Source organism: Lepidothrix coronata, unplaced genomic scaffold (assembly GCF_001604755.1).
Source record: "Lepidothrix coronata isolate B3197 unplaced genomic scaffold, Lepidothrix_coronata-1.0 Scaffold69, whole genome shotgun sequence".
NCBI classification, from domain to species: domain Eukaryota; kingdom Metazoa; phylum Chordata; class Aves; order Passeriformes; family Pipridae; genus Lepidothrix; species Lepidothrix coronata.
The window spans coordinates 2,201,312-2,221,499 of record NW_016690249.1 but is presented as its reverse complement, the minus strand read 5'-3'; the positions used below and the strand labels follow the sequence as shown (position 1 = coordinate 2,221,499).

Genomic DNA, 20,188 nt, shown 5'->3' with positions numbered 1-20,188 from the left:
GACAAGTTCTACTTAGTGTAAAAACTGTACAGCAAAGCTCTAGCCTGCTGCAGTTTCAACAATGTTTTACTAACTCCGCAGAGTGGAACAGAGTCACACAAACACAAGCAGAGTGAAATCAGAAATCCATCTCAAAACTTCCACTAATTCAAATTGGATCAGGACTGTGCCCCAGGGATGCTCTGACTCTCCCCTGGGAATGCTGTAACAGGCACAGAGATCAAGCACAGTCCTGCAGTCCTCCCAGCAGATTCGCTAGTGCTAGTGACCAGAATTTGCTGAGGTAACTGGGAACAGGGAAGCCTTTTTGACTTTCCCAAAGAATGAGGGAGGACAAATGACAACTTTCTTCACTTGAAAGGCCCAAAACTTCGAAATGGATTAGCTAATACCACATTGCTGACATGCGCTGACCCAGTTGGAGAGACAGACTGCTTAAGGCGGCCAGCATCAAACTGACTCAGATCCTCATTTAATTCAGATTAACTCATGATTCCAAAAATACACTGCAGTGCCACTGTTCATCTTACAGGAAAAAAATGAAATAGGGAGCTGCACAGTAGTCAAGTTATGGATTTAAAAGGGCATATGTCATACATTTTTCCTTTCCTATAATGTATTATTTAAGCCCCGTGAAAGGGTTGTTCCCACATGCCTCATTTATTCCTGCTTGACAAGAAGTGACCTCTATTCTTCCTCTTCTTTTCCTAATGTTTACACATAGTAAGTATGAGAAAACCTAACCATTTAATAATCATAGAACCAGAAGCTGAAAGCATCTCTTTGATTCAGACTAATTTAGATCATATTCTGAAAAAAATAAATACAGTTATTTTCCGTGAACACAATAATCTTCCCTGCAAAAAGAAATGTATCAGTCATAGCCAAATGCAGAAAAAAAGTTTTGCAATTTCCCAAGAGTCTTGCTGAGAAATATTTATGATGAAGAATTTTAAGCTCTGCTTCTTAGGGTTACTAACCAAAGAGTGCTTCTTTCGTGATGAAAGTTCAAGCGTTGTATCATACAGGCTTTCAACAAAGTTCCTCAGACAGGGGACATTCACTTCATTTTTAACAGCCTGAAAGAAAATGTCATGTTAATAAAATATTATTTCTCAAGCTTTTTGATCTAATTTAAAGAAATTATGGAAACAACAAGAAAAATAAACTCACAGCAGCTACGGGGACAAGAATTTCAACAAACAGTCCTGCCAGTGCATGCTTGATATCTTTGTCTTTAACTTCAAGGAAATAATGTGCACATTCCTAAAACAAAACAAACAAGAAACAGAAATTGCACATCAACTGGAATAAAGACCTCTAAATGTTTGCTGAATGCACATCAAGAGTCAGTGACTATTTTTATCCTGCAATTCCCACTGAAAACATTTGCCTATTAACTTCTAAATCTGCATTCTGCAGAAAGCAGGATTAAGTCACGATCAAGGATCTGTTACTTTAATCCAGAAACTCTCCACTGACTCCAGCTGTGCCTGGTGGTTTTTTGGGGCTGGAAATGGAGTTGGAAGGCCAGGGTCTGGCCTTATGCCTTCTCCGTGTGTATCTCCAAGGAGCAGGACTACTAGACAACATGGACTGCTTTACACAATGCTTTGACAGGCCAAGAGGAACATAATTCTCCGGTAAGATACTCAAGGCAAGTAACAATCTTACTTGTAAATATTTTTGGATAAATTTCATTGATGAGATTCTTGCATATTAAGGGTCAATATAGAACTGTGCTATGTGAGAGAAGAACCACTACAGTTTCCAGCCTGCAACTGGGGCTTAAGACAGAAAGTAAAAACATACTTTGTCCTAAACACACAGCAAACTACTATCCACACAGCTGTGTTGCTCAGGAAGTGAAGGAGGGGAGATAAGCATCCACCCACTTGTGTGTTTCTGAGCAACTTCTCTGAGGATGACAAATCCTATTGCTCCAGTTACTTCTCCGGGTCCAAGGACCAAACAGCCACTGACTTACAAGGAAGGTCCTCAGTGACCTTTTTTCCTAAATATGCGTGCAGAGTGGTTTACACCTTAGATTATGCATCTTTTTTCCTGTGCGCAATCAGGATTATACACAATTTAGCTTTAATCGCTCCAGCCAGCGTTCCTGCACTGCTTATGCACTCTTTGGGGGAAGACAGGCTCTTCTGGAGCTCACTCCTGAAATTAGCTCACCCTTTGCAAGTGTCTCTTCCTACTACAGCAGCACAGGTGGGACAGAGCTTTTAGATGAAACACTGCATGCAGATATTGAAACTAACAGACAAACTGCTCAAAGAATAGAAATGTATTTCACCAAAATGAGTAAAACTGGTTTCCCCCCCCATACACATTGCATCTTATGTCACACAGCAATACATTTAAGAATTAATTTAGTGCTGAGATATTGTGGTAGAGGGAGGTAGAGATCATTTGCATCCAAATTTTCAGTTCTACTATGCAGGAGTTTTACCAGAGATCTCAATAGCAGTGATCACTAGATCCCAGCAGTGCTGTGCCATAAAGCTGTGCCACAAACTCATTCACTCATATTAGTCATGTGCACTGAACACACTAATTTGATATTTTGCCAGCTCTAGATAACTCACTTTAAGCTGACACATACTAATATGTGTCTATATAATTAAGAGTAAAGGAAGAAGAAAAATGACCCGTTTCTGTGGTGTTAAGTATGTTTTAAATATGTTATTAAATATGGTTTAAAATATATTGCAAAGCTGAAATAGAATGTACTTCCAGTTCAGGCTTTAAAGAAATGGCTCAGTGTGTCTGGATGCGTGTGTATTAGTATTCCACTGTCAAATCCTTACTCATGGGCATCTAACATTGATTTTTTTCTCCATCTACTCAATCAATAAGGTGATCTTTACATGGAGGTTTACATAAAACATGTATTTTACTGGAGTGGCTACAAACTCTGCAACCATGAGGGTGATCCTGAATAAAACCAGAAGAATAGAAAGGTTAAGCTAAATAAACCTGCTAATGGGAACAGAACCAATTGTACATTACCAGCGAGAATGCTGCAACATGAAATAGTTTCTTGCCTTTTACAAAATTATGTAATCTCTTAATTTGAAGCATTCATTATAACCAAACTATGCTCTGTACTAGTGACTCTCAAACAAGGAGGATACAGAATGTACCCTACAGGAAGCAGGGTAAAGGTGTGGTGGAAGTAGACAACACATCCAAGGGAAATTCCATCCAGCTTTTGCCTCAATTCTTTGTCTCTTGCTCAGTGTTTTTCTCCATCAGAAATTTCTCTCTTTTCTGGCAACTACATCAGTGTTGGCAGATTCCTTCTGGAGGCAGTGAGCAGCTAGGGAGACATAGCTAGGCAGGGACACAGGGCAAGAGGCAGCTGTGGGATGGCAGGGTGGAAGGTCTGGGGTCTACAGAACAAAACCACTTTTAGCTGGAAGGCAAGATGTAGGGACTAGAGGCATATGACTGATGAAAAGTGGTATGGAATGACACGCTCCAGAGACTGGAGACTGGAGCACTGAGGTTCAGAACGAGTAGAAAGTAGTTGCACATACATTTATGTGGGAATGACATATGGAAAATCTCCTGGAACATTACAGGAAAGCTAAAGGTTAGCCCATTCAAAAAGGTCTGGAAACCACAATTATATACTTAAGAATTTTACCTGCATAAACTGAAGAGAAGCTTCAAAGTCTTCCACAGGATACATCTTAATCCGAAAGAATTTCATTCCCATTATAAGACTGATAATACTTTGAACTACGTATGGGCTTTGTTCTTTATGCCGCAACTCTTTTAACTCTGCCATAAATTTCTTCTTTACAGCAGGAAATCTATGAATTCAGATTGGTTAGTTCCAAAAAGTTCAAAATTAGTATTTGAAATGTATTGTAAGGCATATGAATTGGGAAAAACCTAAAGGAGATTTAAACACGGGTTGTAAAATACCATTTCACTCAGTATGTGAATAGATTTCTTTTTGTTTAGTTTTCTTTCACTTCTAATAAACTCGTAAGATGAAGCATACAGTCTGATCTCAGTCCCTTCAGAGAACCACATCGTCTAAATTATTTTATTACCATGCACCTCTTTTATATGAGAGCTAATAATATCATTACAATAACCCCCTCACATATTTTTCAAAAATTCATGATGAAAGATAATTTTCTAGCAAATACATGCAATGCTTTCAAAAGAAAATGTTTAAATTATAACCATGAAAACATTCAGATAAGCAGTTTCTCAGTTCAGGTTTTTTATCTAACAGCCATTACAGTAACACTTAAGCATTAATAACTACAACAGCTTTGGATGGAGGAGTCTACGATAAGTGAATTGAAAGAAACAGGTTGGTAGGAAGAAATCCTTTAATGGTAGAAACATCTAAGCAAGGCCCTTCAGAACTGGAGAAGAAAGGCAGTATTTATGGAGCTCATGTATATTTTGACAGTCAAACTGAGGCTTTGGATTCAGATGCCACTTTTGCGTTTGACCCAGATAATTTAGAAGCTCAGGTAAGGCCTTACCCGAAATTATATGATTTCCAGAAACTCAAACTATTTTGTCTACATCAAGCTAAGCTGACTGGTTTTGTAGAGCAGACTCTCAGCAACACCAAGAAGTCAGGAGACAGGTAGCATTATGTCGGGGCAGTAAATTCTATCCTTTGCTTAGTCTGTGGTGTAAGAGTATGATGAGAGGCTATATTGGGTACACAAGCTTCTGAATTTGTCTGTTTCCAGATCCAAAAAGTGTTTTATGTCATCTCTTCTAAGAAGGATGAAGGGTTCAGAAGCAGTTACATTAAGTTCTAGGCCTAAATAATGGCAGAGAGACTTAGAATTGTTTCTATGTAGGAGGACAGCCATTTATAGGTTTGCTCAGCTAAAGAAAAAATAGTATATAGAAAAAAATTAATTAAAATAGCTCTTTTCAGCCCTTTGGGCTTTCCACAGACGTCATTGCTGAGATAAGAAAAATAATGCTGCTGTAGTCAAGTTGAATTTCTTCAGTATCACTGGACTAGATGCAGAAAGCCTCTGATTCCCTAGAGGTCAATGCTACAGAACACTTAGATAAATAGAGGGCCAATGAACTGAAATAACTTATTCATACAGTATTTTTAAAGAAAGTGAGAAAATCAGAATATTCACATGCTAAGCAAGTAGAACTTGTCAGATTCATGGGGGAAATAAGATATTCCATTTTGCTTACTTTGCTTGAGCTAGAACACCTATTACTTCTGCATACAAATCTGCAACAATGTGCATATTTCCAGTGTTAGGACCAAGGTACCTAGCAAGAGACAAAGAAAGAATTCTCAGCTGAGAAAGCATACTGTTTGAACCACAACTATTAAAAAAATAAGCAAGCATTGTTTTTCATAGAATTTTTGTACGAAAAAGAGCCTTACCCTTCTTTGTACTTAAAGTGCTTGAAAGCCAAGTTAATAACATCATTTACCAAACTGTCTATTACAGGATGAAGTGGAATCTGAAAACACAAAATAAAACATAACAAGGACATATATGTTACACTTCAATACCTCAGAGTATTACTCATGGGTATCATCCATACAGAAATATGGTATCAGCTGAAATAGGATGTAGCTAGAAAAATAGCTGGAATAAGCCAGCCACTTGATGTTTATTTAATATGGAAGAGAAATACTTTAGCTCTTAAGACTTGGCAAAGTAAAGTCTGTACAAGCACAGAGTACTATGTCCTGCAGGTGCAAGAAAGACAGCAATGAACAAGCATGCAGAATGTACTTCACGTTTTTATTATACTTTTAAAGATGCAAATAGAAAGAAGAATCCCAAAACTCACTTTACATTGGAAATTACATTGGTAAATTCCATCATTTATTAGTTAATGGATAATTTAAAAACTCATACCTGTTTCAAAACTTCTATTAATACTAAAGAAAAAATAAAATCAATAGCCAGATCTCTTCTCTCCATTAAATAGTCCCTCTGCTGTTCATCACTGCAAAATCAAACCAAGAAACACGATATTTCAGAGATGTTTCATAAATACATATTATATACCTTCTTCAGTTACACAAATACAGATAACAGGGGATTGTGTTCTACTTTTTAAATTGCAGTCCAGCATTTTAGAAAGTAATGTACTGTTGTGCTCTTAAAATCTGAGATAAACAGACCAAATCTAACTTGCTTCAAATGCTTAAATATCGCTATCCATTTCCTCCTTCTTTTTTCCTGTTTAAGATCTACACAAAAAAACCCAAATCAAAACACAACTAAGGAAATGTATGGATTCTGTACTCTAACAAATGGATTTAATCTCAAATTCCTTGCTGATGCCACCATTTAGACTATTCTTAATTACACTTTGGTGGCAAATGTAATAAATTACATTGTGCTATCAAATTCATATTTAGACTTGTGATGAATTTTGGAAAATGCCTTAAAAGCACTGATGGAGAATTCATAACCAAACTCCATTCTCTTTTAAAAAATGTTCTGGTGTTAATTTTTTAACTTTGGCAACACTTGTCAAATGTTCAAACACATTCTTAGTGTAGAATGACACAGAGGAATAGAAGTCTAAGGTGAGTAGCCTGCAATACAAAACCAAAAAAATACCCATTTGGATCACCTGATCAGAGTTTCAAGGCGTATTGAAAAGATAACATGAAACATGTTTTTTAAAAATGTACTTTTTGTAAAATTAAACATTAAAGGAACAGTTCTGGAGTCCATTTGAAGCATTTAACACTGATTTCAGTGAGATTTTTGTGTAAATTCAGCACAATTTTTATAAACATTAAGAATTTCAGTTATTTCAATTATACTCACACTCATAATACAATATCCATTTAAGAGTACTACTTGATTGATGATGAAATAAATTATTTGCATTTTGGTTTTCTTGGTTTCATATTAACTGGAGACAGGACTGGTAATAATATTGTTTCTGCAACACTACCAATTGACATACTGGCCTTGTTCCACTGCTAAACTGACTTTCAACTAAATTTTAGGTGGAGTTCCTGAAGACATCTATTTATGAGTAGGTAGTCCTGCAACTAGCTGAGAGAAAGAAGGAATTCAAGTCAAGGATTCATCTCATCCAAAAGTAGACATCTAATTGATGAATCATGTCTTCATACTGCCTATTTCTACTGACATAAAGGGTCTGAAAGATTCTGATTCAGGTTCATATCTAAAACTAGCTCCTACACCTTTGTTCCAGCAACTATTGCTTTCTGTAGTTACTGGATTATAACGTAATCCTAATGTGAAAAATTGCCTATGCATTTCCAAATACCAGGCCTGTGTTGATTCTCCTGCTGCTTCATTAAAGTGTGTTAATGTACTACCAAAGTATTCAGAAAAACTGTAAGTCTGAAGAATATATCTGTACCAAACTACTAGACCTCAATATAACCAAGACCAATCTACTGCCTTATCACTGACGAACTACTGATATCTTTATTTTTATGTGCTTGTTTCTTTAAAGAGTTAAGTCAATGTTGTTAAAAACTCTTTGACTTATTCTCAAGGTTTTGGATTGAGGATAGGTGTATATGGAATTTCTATGTCCAAGCAGAACACTATATTAAAAAAATTCTTCCAAGTGTCACAGAATTACTGCCTCATCACATAAGTAAAGAAGACACATCAATATTTACATGACATTAAAGCTTTCAAAACAGTAGCAAGACAAACATAGCAGCAATGCTGTGTTTGAACTATAAGGAATATAACTTTAAAGACACAATTATTGCATCCATCAAGAAGCCAAGAGAAGAGTTCCAGGAACAAGCAGAAAAAAGATACAACAACTTTCAGACAACTGTTACCTCACAGAAGCCAATTTTACCTTAGAATTTATAAATTATGTATGTATGTAGATTCAAAATCATACCTTTTGGATTTAGTGCTTGTTCTTGGTCTGTACTCATGAGATTCATCTTCTATGCCATTCTGCCTTTTATACCAATCAAACAAAGTGCGCAGGATAGAGGGTAGACAATATTCTGAAAGTGAGCTCATTGAGCTTATAACCTATGGGGAAAACATAACAAATCAACAAACACTGTTGAAGTTTCCCCTCCTCCTTAAAAAAAAGTACTAATTCAATGGTTATATATGTTCTTTCTTGTTTTCATCTAATTTTTGAGAACTATGGGACAAGCAGTGACACTTAATATTCTGCATTTTCTATCTTTAAAAGACATGCAGATGTGGCACGTAGGACATGGTTTAGTGGTGGACTTGGTAGTGTTGGGATTGTGGTTGAATTTGATGATCTTGAAGGTTTTTTCCAACCTGAGGGACTCTAGGATTCTATAAAACATAAACAGAAATACAATAGTGGAGTGTATATAGGTAGTGTCTTTATATTGATGATATTAAAATCCATTAAAATTGCGTATCATATCTTACTACATACCAGAACTATCTAGTTCTTCAAGGGGGTTATTTTGATTTGTTTCATAATGCTGATTTGAGTTTGAACATATTTTAAGGAAAGAAAAAGCAATGAATCAGAAGCACTGTCTTTGGGGGTTGTATCTGACTGCTGGATGCCCCTCCTGAAACTCAGAACATATAAGCTCTGCATTAATTTTAATCAACTGGCCATACAGATGCATCCATCTTACTCTTAGGCTCGCAGACCTGAAAACTTAGACTTCTCTTTTATATATAGGAAAATATTTACAGTTTCCTGTGTCTTTGTGTGCACAAATAAACAAAACATAGTTTAAAATTATTCCTTAGAAGTTCCTGATTAAACAGCTCTAGTGGCATACCGGAAAAGATTACTGCTCACTCAGTATTAACTGTGTCACCAATTACAGAAATGTTATTGAACATATTATTACTGAACTATTTCTTGAACTTCCTATTACTGGAAACCATAAAGCTACAAAACATGGGAAGATAGAAAAAACACTCCATTATTATACAAGAGGATATTATATGTACTGCAACACAATGTTCACAGCCACAGTATTTGTGGACATTCTAAGAAAATAGAAACCAATTATTTAAAATAGGAAGAAATTACTGATCTAGAGATTTACCACCACCTCATGATCATGCAGGGCTTGATCCTGTGAAGTGCTGAGCATCAGGAGTGAAGAGTGTGTACTTCATGTCAAGCACACAGATTATGTTGTCAGGTTTATCTACCTGCTTAAACCAGCACATTTCAATGCTTGTGAAAAAACAACAGCATTTAATGTCCCATGTAAGACCAAGCTTGTGTGAACACTGTGACTAAGACAAGAGTAAAACTGGCAGACTGAGTATCTTACACACAATTTCCAAGTATTATGATAGATTTAAACGAGAACTTTTGTGGATAACAGTTAGATGAATAACTCTGACCTCTTTGGAGGTTTTCAGCCTTAGGATTTAACTAACTCACACTGACATTGTGGTCTAAAGCTAATGAGACACTTTGAGAATGAAGTATTTTTGCTCGGGTATTATGGCCTAAAATTAAACATGGTTCATCAGAAAGCTGTCACAACTGCCCCTGTAAAATTAAAAGTTTGTATAAAAATATGGTGTTATGAAAGCTTTCAATCCAGTGTTTGCAACAAATTCTATTACCTGAAATATGAAAGAAGCTGCTGTGGAAGATGGCACTAAGGCACTGCTTGCAGCAGTGACAGGAGACCTTTCACGACAAATTACTACAGCACTTCAGGCTCAATTATACCAAAGCCTTCTACCCTAAGGCTTCAGATAAATACTCAGAAGACATGAATGACCTGGTGTCAGGGCAAAGCATTCATTACCAACTCACTTCTCTATTGTTTTCCAAAACTTTTTCTGAAGCTGACAGAACACTGGTTGTTAATTATGAGATGGAATGAAAAAGGGTTTGCTAGGGAAGACAAGAACAGAATCAAAGAATCATAGAATGGTTTGGGTTGGAAGGGACATTAAAGATGATCTAGTTCCAACCCCCTGCCATGGGCAGGGACACTTTCCACTAAACCAGTTTGATGAAAGCCTTGTCCAACCTGGCCTTGAACACTTCCAGGGATGGGGCATCCACAACTTCTCTGGGCAATCTTTTGCAGCGTTTCACCAGCATCATCATAAAAAATATCTTCCTTCTATTTAGTCTGAACTGAGACTCTTTTAGTTTAAAATCCTTACCCTTTGTCCTATTGCAACAGGCCCTTCTAAAAAGTCTGTCTCCAAATAGACCTAAATATCTTGAAAGAAATCATGATATGTAACTACAAATGAAAAGTTGTTTCAGTCATGACGTATTTATCACCGCTGTTCTTTAAATCCCAGCTATACAATTTCACTAGAAAAAGTCAAAGGGATTCCTGTTAAATCTTCTCTGCTGAATTTACAGTGTGTGTCTTTAGTAGGGATAAAAGGTCAATATAGTTTTGTTGTTTTTTTTTTTAATCTTTCTGTCATTGCACTTTTAAGACAGGAAGGAAGGGTGGACTGGGCAAAGACCTGGCTCTCAGGGAACAGGAAGGGAGGGAAGTCTAGCCAGCTTGCCAGCATGCCTGCTTCTCAACCCTTTCATTTTCTGGAAGTAAGTCCAGGAGTGAGATGAATTCTAGCTCTGTGCTGCTCCTGAAAGGGAGTGCACAGATGTACAAATATCTCCTTGTTGGACAAGTGATCATGTTCTTCCATCATAAATGAACTACCTACTGTATACCTTCAGGATAAGAAAGCTGCACAAGTAGGGAGCTGTTTAAAATCTGTGTTCACAGAGCATTAAATATACTTTATGCAAATGCTTAATATTTATTTTGGACTAAAATGCAAGAGGAAATTCAATGAAATTCTGCCCAGATAGTTTGCTACAATTTATATACTTTCAAAGTCTAGCTATATTATCAAAATACAAATATAAGAAATGTTTCTGCTAACAGCAGATAGATGTGATTACCCTTTTCATTTCAGTTATGAATTTATACGTGCTTTAACAGCAAATATATTCAAAATTGCATCCAATTCCCAAGAGTATCACTAATTTCTTGGCTCTGCAATTTTTTCATATAACATATATGTCAGTGCATATGTTGAATGGGCATTTTCTTGCCATTTTAATAATGCAGAATTGCAGTACTTCAATTTTGAATAGGGTTGGTTTATTTTTTGTAAATCTGTTACTCGCACAGTGTCTGCATATTTTGTCTTCAAATTGCTGTTGTGTAGATTCTAAATAATTGACTTTAGGAGTGAGATTTTACACCTTCTATCAATGCTACTGAAAGCAGAATTTGGTAAACACTCTTTTAGCTACGTTTAGGATACCCATAGACATGCAATAATGTCTTCCCTTCTTTCAGTATTTGTAACACTTCATGCATATCTGTAGCAAAGCCCTAGAACTACAAATGATATGGATTCAAGGAAAATAACAGCTGTAGTTAAATCCTTGCTCCTTCAAATCAACAGCAAAACTCTTACGGACCACAGTAAGATCAGGATTTCATATATGCAAGATACGAAATTACAGACATAAAGTTAACAATTCCTGTTCCATATATTCCAGACTAGAGGAGAGGGAAGGTGGAGAGATGAACTGCCTTAAGCTCTAATCAAAGCAGCTAATGCACTAATTCTGTTGGATCCTTTGAGACAAAACATTTTTTTCTGCTAATGAGAGGTTTCTAGACAAGCTAACTAATTCAAAAATTTGTAAAAAGACATATTAGCAGCAAGTAGTGCAGTTGTGTTTGTGAAGATCTCCTTTCATTCACATCTTTGTTATAAACATGTTTTAGGACAGTGCTATAAAGCTAAATCTCTCTAGAAATGGTTAAAACTGATAACTATTCAAGTTGGGCTAGTTTTCATTTATGGTCTTGGCTTTGTGGGTAAAAAAGAAAGCAGGATTTTTTAGTATTATAATTTTGCAGATGGCTAATTCCACCTAGCTTGCTTATACATTATCGATGTTTATAGCTATTTTACTGCCAGCATAACATTTTACATGAAAACCCATTTATTTTTAGTGGGCAGTAAGTTCAGTTCTGAAGGTACTACCTTTAATTTTGCCTTCAGATGTACTTTTTTACACAGTACTTGAACCCGAACCTCTTATCAGGAGCCAACGGTTATTTTACGACCCCATCACCACCATCTTATCCTTCCTCTACCATGTGCCCTTTGCTGGTGAAGAAGGACAACGTGTAAAACTCAGGGAAAGACAAAACACAAAAGGAACCAACCACAGTGCTATGGCAATGATGATGATACCAGTATTCACTTACTATATCTAACAAATATAATATTGGATAAGAATAATTATCAGCCTATCATTAATCACATTTAGGTTGTTATGAAAAAGGAAAAAATTAATCATTAGTATGCTGCTTATTGTCTATTTATATTTACATTTTCCACTTTTTTATTCTTATTCATTTTTAGTTTCCTTTTTTTACCTTGATCTATTTTTGTTGGTTTTGTCTCCTAAAAGTATATAAAACATTAAATGAAGTACATAAAACATTAAATGCTTTTGCTTTCCAATCTGTATTCTCCAACCTAGTGCACTTCTAGAAAGAGATCAGTATAACTGAAACAAGGACAAGTTTTTGTGCAGTTTATGCTGAAACTCCTTCAACAGGCACCTCATAGAGATAGCTTCATATAAAAAGTAAGCCTTGTTGTTAAGTTTTCACTTCCATGGCCAAAATGTCACATATATTCTGTAATTTTATATGGAAAACTGTCTGTAGCTCAGTCCAAGATTACACAGTGCCCTTTTTCTGCCTCCAGTGTTGTTCATGAACATTTATATACTGTGGTAAGAACAGAAGATGCATTAGTAGAGGCTGAGAAAAGAGTAATAAAAGTGTTTCCTTAGGTGAGGATAAGCCTCTTGGAGAATTATGAGTTTTTGCACCCTAGCTTTTGATCTTTTCATGTACTGCAATTTTATGGTTTCCTGTAATAGGAAGTTTAAGTCATAGTTCACTAGTACAATGTTTAATAACATTTCTCTAATTGGGAATACAGAGCATGCTAATGCTGGAGCAGTAATGGTCTTTGCCAATAGGCAACTAGAGTTCTCTAATCCAGAACTTTTAAAACATGAATTTAAACATACTGTAAGATTACTTAAAAACATATGACAAAACCTACATAATTTCCTGTATCTATTTTCTTTATATACATGCACACCTAAAAAGGAAAATACAGTCAGTGTAAGGAATCCAGTTTATTAGGCTAATGGTGAAACGCTCTGCAAGTCAGGATAAGTACAATCACTTCACACATTGCTCAAGATACTATTATGAGTTTGAGGAGGGTGATGCAATTGGCAGTCAGACGTACTGTCTGCCTAACAGGAGCCAATGACCACACCTACGTGGAGAGAAACAGCTCTGCTTGTGCACAGACTCTTGACGTTGGATCCATCACCACCATCAAAACTAGCACTTCTAAAAGGGTGTTGGAGAATGCGCAGGAAAAAACACCGGTTCTCAGAGAGACAGAGCTATTTAGGGGTAGTAAGCAATGCTTTCATAACCATCTTTTGGGGGATTCAGTGTTAAACAATGCTGATTACATTGGGTAGCTAAAGTTCCAGTCTACATATTGTGAGTTAGTGTAAAGGGGTTTTTTGGGCTGGTCTTTCCACCTCTGAAGCTGACTTGCAAAAAGCAAATTTTAAATCAGGTAATGCCTTACCTTTGATTCTTTTTAATCTACAGTTAAAAGAGGCAGCTCAGATATTTTAAAGTGACAAGTGGCTAGTAACCTACTCACTTCAGCATTACCTATCAATTTCATTCAAACTGAATAGAGATAATTTTGATAACAGCAAGATTAGAAAATTAGGTTCCTCTGACAGTGTGTCACTTTTTATAACTTAAAATTGTAAGTAAAAATTATTAGACACCCCTTGAGAATGTTTGTTCATGGGGATTCTCTCTGTTTTCCTCCTACATTTCTGTAGCAAAAATGTCAGGAATGTCATGTGTGGCCTTTTTCTGTTTTACTCGATGACTTAATGTGTTTCAGGAATAAATACCAAAGCTTTTCATACCTTACCTGGAAGGGAAAAGTAAGGGATTATCAACCTGGTCTTCCTGCATCCCATAGACTCTTTAAATATTTGAGTATCATGCCAAATCATGATCTTCCTGGTTTCCTAAGTAGTCCATACCTTAATTTTCAATATCAGCAAAATTATTCTTACTTTCATGACAACTTTATCATACTGACATATTATGATTTGAAAAATGGCTTTATAATGAGATGTACTTACTAATCTATTGAGTGAAATATGTCAAGTAAAGAAAGACTTTTTCCTCTATTTTCTTATCTCTACTCCAGCTCAGCTCTATCCAACTTCTACCATGCATCACAAAATTTTGTATGATTGTATGAATTTAGCCAAACTAAAATTATTTTGGTAAGGATGAACCATGTTCTTGTAAATGGGCTCATAAGCCAGGTTCAGGTTCCATCTGCCAATCACAGGTGTACATCAATCCCAGGAGAACTATAACATCTCAAAATGATAATGCTTTTTAAGTGGAAAACATGAATGGGAAACATGAAAACGGAAACATTGCCAACAATCTGGGCTGAGGCTGACAAATGATTTTGAAAATTTCAGTTTAAATAGTTTGTTTTGAAAATTTCAAGGAACTGAAAGGAAGGTTTTCTGACAAGACTTCTAAGGCAATCTCAGCTGTGTACTTTTCTATCAACTCTGCACACAGGTAGGACTCTAGATACGCAGATAGAGATACATGAATGACTCCCATAACAAAATTTACCTTTGTTTTCTGACTACATCTGGGTTTTTTTTCCCCCAGCACTCAGAGTAAATTGCTACAGTAGTAAATACACAGTTGTGTCACTCTAGGAAGCATTTGCTGTTCTCATTAAATGATTTTGACTTAATTATTCAATTTTCTGTCTATTTACCTATAAACAGGAGAAGCATCAGTCTTCCAATTCTTCCCTGTAAAGGGCCACAACTTGCTTAACCACGAATATTTAATCAAATCACGGCTGCACATTATGTGTTTGTTTAATACACTGCAGGAACAGTATCAAAAGGTTTGCATCTGGGTGGCTTAATTTGTTTTACCTTCCCATTTGCATGTGACACTCTTCCCACAGGAAGAAGAAAAACCTATAAAATTAAGGTCAGAATACCACAAAGAATTTCATTAGGCAGGTAGGGAGTAATCACAAAGCAACCTCCTTCAGCTGGTTTCCCTGGGGATTCTCTGCGGTCAGCAAGGCAGACAGGGAGCTCCCAAGTACAGAGCAGAAGTGTCGCCTCCTCTGTTTATCTCCTGCTCTGAACAGCCGTCCAAGCAGGCTACCTCTCCCGAAAAAGCAGCTACAGAACAATCTAGAATGTGTCACTTTGTCAAGCTAAAATTATGAAGTGAACCTTAGTGAATGCCAGTGGAGTCTCAAAAGGCATCTTTGCTTTTGGTGTAATGTCCCAGAACACCAAATAAATGTTCATCTGAGGTTCTGAAGTTCTACTTATACCTATCTCCTCTCCCAGAGTTAAGTTAATCAATATGGTACCTGCAGCTTATGCCATTAGTTACAGCTGCTTTCACAGTTGTCACTTTTGCTGGTGCTTTTGCTCTGTCTTTCTGTCCTGTGTTTCTGGCCTTGCTGGTGGCACAGTGCTGTGGGCAGATGTGGAATCAGCAGCAATGGTGACAGCAATGACAGCTGAGGCAGGAATGGAGGAGCAGCAAATAACTTTTATTGTTTATGATACACCTATGGTTTATCATTCCTCTTCATTGGGAGTGAGTTTTGTGAGTTTTGGCATCCTTTATGCAATTTAAATTCTTTACCACCTATCTTTCTTTATTTCAAAATAGGTTACTTATGTGGGAATTATTTCTAGGTGGCTTTTTTTTAAAGAAAGACAGCTGGCAAAAATTAATTGCTTTATACTATTATTAAGAAGTGTGTATATTGCTGTTGGTTTTATTTTTATACTTGTCCCATTTACCTTACATAATAAACGTATTAATCTAATGACAGATATAAATTTCATTTTATTAATTACAATTTTATTGTTCTACTAAATGAAATCTAATTAATTATATAAGTTCTATTTTATTTTTAATACTTTTTCATAATAACTATAAGAGAAACCCCATTAAAAAAAAGATTGAGGGCCGTGCACCTGTTTCAAAAACCAGATATTCTGAAAATATAAAAAGTTTGCTTCAAAATGTCCATTGGGAAAACAGCCGGGAAATAATACATGTACCTAATACATTGTAAAAAGCGAGAAGTTCTATGGCAGAAAAATGTTGAGCTTAAAAACAATGGAAAAATCCTTCCAATTTAAACCCAAGAATGGTTAGGCAAAGCATTTGTCATTCTACTAAAGTACATTGAGACATACTGCTTTTGCAGTATGCAACCACAGAATAAAGACACTAGAATGCCTTCCAAGTATTTATCTTTTAGCCTGAGGAATGGAAATAACATAATTTCAAGTGTCTTACTTGATCAAACTGGGGATCTTCTCCTCGTTGCAGAGATTTGGTCAGCGGCTTCTCCTAAAAGAAAATATATTAAATACCTATTACTTTAGATCAATACTATCATATATTCTATCAACTCTACTATTATTTTTCTGTTAGATTTTTTTACTCACATAGTGTGTCTCCTGATCTCATCCAGGAGATACTATTTGTTTCATATGCAGAGGAGACCTCTGCATATGTATCGGTCAATACTGACATTGTGTCTTTAGTGACTTTGGTGTCTTTTCACAAAAGAGGATTGACCACATATTACATCTGAGTTGCTGCTCACACTGAAGATAAATTCTTTCAAAATTATAAAAAGCATCTAGTATTTCCTCTAATACATAACCAAGGGGGTCTATTTAGTTACATGATATACCTTCTTGTTATAACACTACCAGGCCACACAAACATGTACATAGATACAGTGCATCATTTAGGGCATACTGAAAGAAAGGTGATTTTAGAAGAATCAAAGACCATAGAGCTCATTTTTGAGGAAGACAATTGTGGAAAAATTATTACTCATTAAAAAAAAAAGTTGTTTTTGGAACAGAAGCAAATTTTCAAGACATGTTCTCAGAATAACTGGGAAAGCCAAAGAGAACTGCCCAGTTCAGAAAGAGTCATCGTGTGTGAACATCCATTCACCTTTATGGCTCTTTTGTCAAGCAGGCTGAATTCCTGAGACACGCAGAAGTACACAGGCCAGTATTCTAGATACACACAACAATACACAAAACATGAATCTCCCAAACCACAATGAAAATAAACAATACATGAGGGCAGATGACAGTCTGAAAAACACATCACTTGTCACCATCACAATTCTGTACTGAATTACACCACTGTTGCTAGTGCCTGAAATGTGCCAGTGCTTTATTCTTCTGTAAATCATGAATCTTTCTTCTCCTACAGCTGAAAGACTGAGGCTATCCCACCAGCTCAGAATGAGATTTTCTGTTCAGCTTTTAGCAAACTATTACACTCATCAGCATCCGTTAATGTATCAGGCCAAATACCATCACTGCCAGGGCATATGAGATGCAAACCAAAGAAATCTGTAAAGCTGCTGAGATACGGGAATGGAGAGACCTTAGGTAGACCAAAGATTTCTATTATTTAATGTTTTTCTCTGAAGAAAATGTTGCCCAGTTTAATCTGCTGACTGATTTTGAAATTAATTATGCTGATCCACTTGTAATGCCAGCTGGCAAGGAGGCCAAGTGTGGGGTGACTGCAGTATCCCCTGACTACCTACCAAATACAAAAATCAACAAAATGTTTTCTACTGAGTCACAGATTTATCCAGAACAGCCATCAATATTTTTCATTGTTTTCTCAAATATCTAAAGTGACTCCTCCAGGTTACATTACGGGCACAACAGCTATTAATTACAACTTCATGACAACTTACTGGTGATGAAAAGATGCAGTAAAACTTTGCAGCCCAGAGAAAAACAAAGGACACTACCCTACCCACAGTCCTCCTCCTCCAGACAATCAGATATGTCCCATGGGAGGACAATACTTCTTTTGTCTGTTGCTGTACACTGAAAAGGACAGCAGATAATCTTTCAAAAATAGTAGTCAACTTATTTAAAAGAAAAAGATTCTTACATTTCCGTGAGTCCTGAACAAATTAGCATATTAAGAATTAGTGCAGTTTAGGGAAAAAACCAACAACCCTTTTTTTTTTAATTATGAAATTTCTGATTCTGTTACAGAAGAGTTGTGTTACCATGGCAAAGCTTCTTAAGGTCTGTTTCAACAGAAAGGGCTTCAGTATGTAGAAGCTTTGTGTTTCCAGGCCCAACACTGCAATGTTTGGCTTTCACAGTGTGGTGTTTCAGGCAGAAACGAGGTATGGGATTCCTCATCACATGCTATCTGTAAGAGGGACACAAGAAAATGAGACAAACCATGCTCTGGGAACCCAGGTCTGAAACTGCAATCCTGAAAATGTCCTTATCACCTACAACCTATCTCTGGAAGCACACACACCTCCCAGATACTTCAGTTTCTGATGACGATGCTCCCCACGGAATGCGCTTCTGAGTGAGTGAAGATCCCTTGATTTTGACAAGGCAAAACAAGTCATCTCTTGCCCTCTTACAGCGGACTACGCCAGGGCTTCCAAACTCTGGTAAATTGACCTAAAGAAACCATTCATAGGCCATGCAGCAGTCTTGGTTGCAGCAGAAGGCAGTCCTGGGACAGAGAACTGCCAAGGATATCTACCAAAAGCCATGAAGGCTTCTGCTGCCATAACTTCTCAATGTTTCCAGTCTAAAGCTTCAACTGAGGCCTTTTCTTCCCCTCTGTCCCATCCTGCACCTACTCACACTCTTGCCCGGTAGCAGCTGCTGCTGCAGCTGTCTCTGCCTCTTCTTTGTCCCCCTGTTCAGATTGCTCCTGTTGCTGGATCTTCCTCGACTCTTTCCAAGTACGGTGTTGCCGCTGACACTGCCTGCAGCCACTGCAGTGATGGCTCAGCCTGGATGGACCCAAGCTGACCCCATGAAGACAAGTATCTTTGCACAATATCCCCCCTCCCCGTTCTGGTAGCAGGGTGTACATGCCAAAGCCACTCATTGTACCCCTGCAGTGAATGGCAACAACCACAGAAAATTTTATTTAGGGCTTGGAGGTTTGAGAAAACTCAAAGTAGTGGTTATTACTATTTACTTTATTACTAGTGATGAGTGCTGAACAGATAATGAACTGAATAAAAATGAAGGGCCAGATACAAATGTGGTTTTTGTTGTCTAAGGACTCCTAAAACATAAAAGGATGACCGCTTGCATCATGACAGTAATGAGTGACCATGTCAGAAAGACACTGCTGAGTAAATTCAAAGACTGCTTGCAGGTGCTTATCCTTTAAAACCAGCAATTTTTCTTCATGCAACAGATAATATCTTTTCAACTATTGTAAACAACTTGCCTATTCTATATCACTTGGTTCTAATATCCTTACGAATCTTACCATTTCATTTTATGCAGTATTTTCAACATTGCTGTTATGGCAGCTACTATATAAGATATAATTATTCTCATGGTAGACTTCACTATATGCCAAGCGTTCAGGACTTGTAAAGACAAGGTTAATATGTATAATAAAGTGAAACTGCCTCTGAGCAATAGATTCCATAGTAGTCTATTTACTCTAGAGATACATAATTTTAAAGTTTTTAAAAATTCTTAAAACTGTTTTCTAGCCTCAAGGTACTATTTATTTTTATTAATTTTACTGCCCAGCCAATTTGGAAATGGCAAAGAGGCCATTTTATATTACCCATTAACTTATTTGAGTCTCTGTAGCTAAACTACATCTTGGATGAATAGGTAGGTTGAATTTGGAGCCAAAGCCTACAACCAAAAAACATGAAAAAAAAAAATTTTGATCAACATGAAAGAGCCTATAGCTTTCTGAACTACAAAAAAAATTAGAAAATTTCAGAGGAATGGACTCTCAATAATAACATTTCCATTTTTAATCACTAAGTTAAACATCCTTATTTCTTGTTTGAAGTGCTGCCTACAATTGTATACTCCGTATTTGTTCATGCTGGAAATTCCCATGATTTAAACACATTAGAGATAAGTGGTAAAGATCAGCAAAGACAGCTTTAGATTTAATATTTGAAACTATTGTTTTTCAATAAAACCATCAAAAAGTTTT

The 20,188-nt window shown here is 36.5% G+C and overlaps 1 protein-coding gene across 8 annotated transcripts in view; it reads right to left on the bottom strand.

Moving 5' to 3' along the window:
- FRY (FRY microtubule binding protein) overlaps positions 1-20,188 on the bottom strand; it is a 236,177-nt gene that overhangs the window by 101,467 nt on the left and 114,522 nt on the right. For all 8 annotated transcript variants that reach the window (XM_017818584.1, XM_017818586.1, XM_017818579.1 and 5 more), the window contains 8 exons: positions 16,481-16,534; positions 7,897-8,036; positions 5,898-5,988; positions 5,414-5,493; positions 5,215-5,295; positions 3,665-3,833; positions 1,174-1,266; positions 981-1,079 (listed from right to left, as the gene is read on the bottom strand). In XM_017818584.1, coding sequence (XP_017674073.1) covers positions 981-1,079; positions 1,174-1,266; positions 3,665-3,833; positions 5,215-5,295; positions 5,414-5,493; positions 5,898-5,988; positions 7,897-8,036; positions 16,481-16,534 — 807 coding nt within the window. The remainder of the gene's footprint in view (positions 1-980; positions 1,080-1,173; positions 1,267-3,664; positions 3,834-5,214; positions 5,296-5,413; positions 5,494-5,897; positions 5,989-7,896; positions 8,037-16,480; positions 16,535-20,188) is intronic.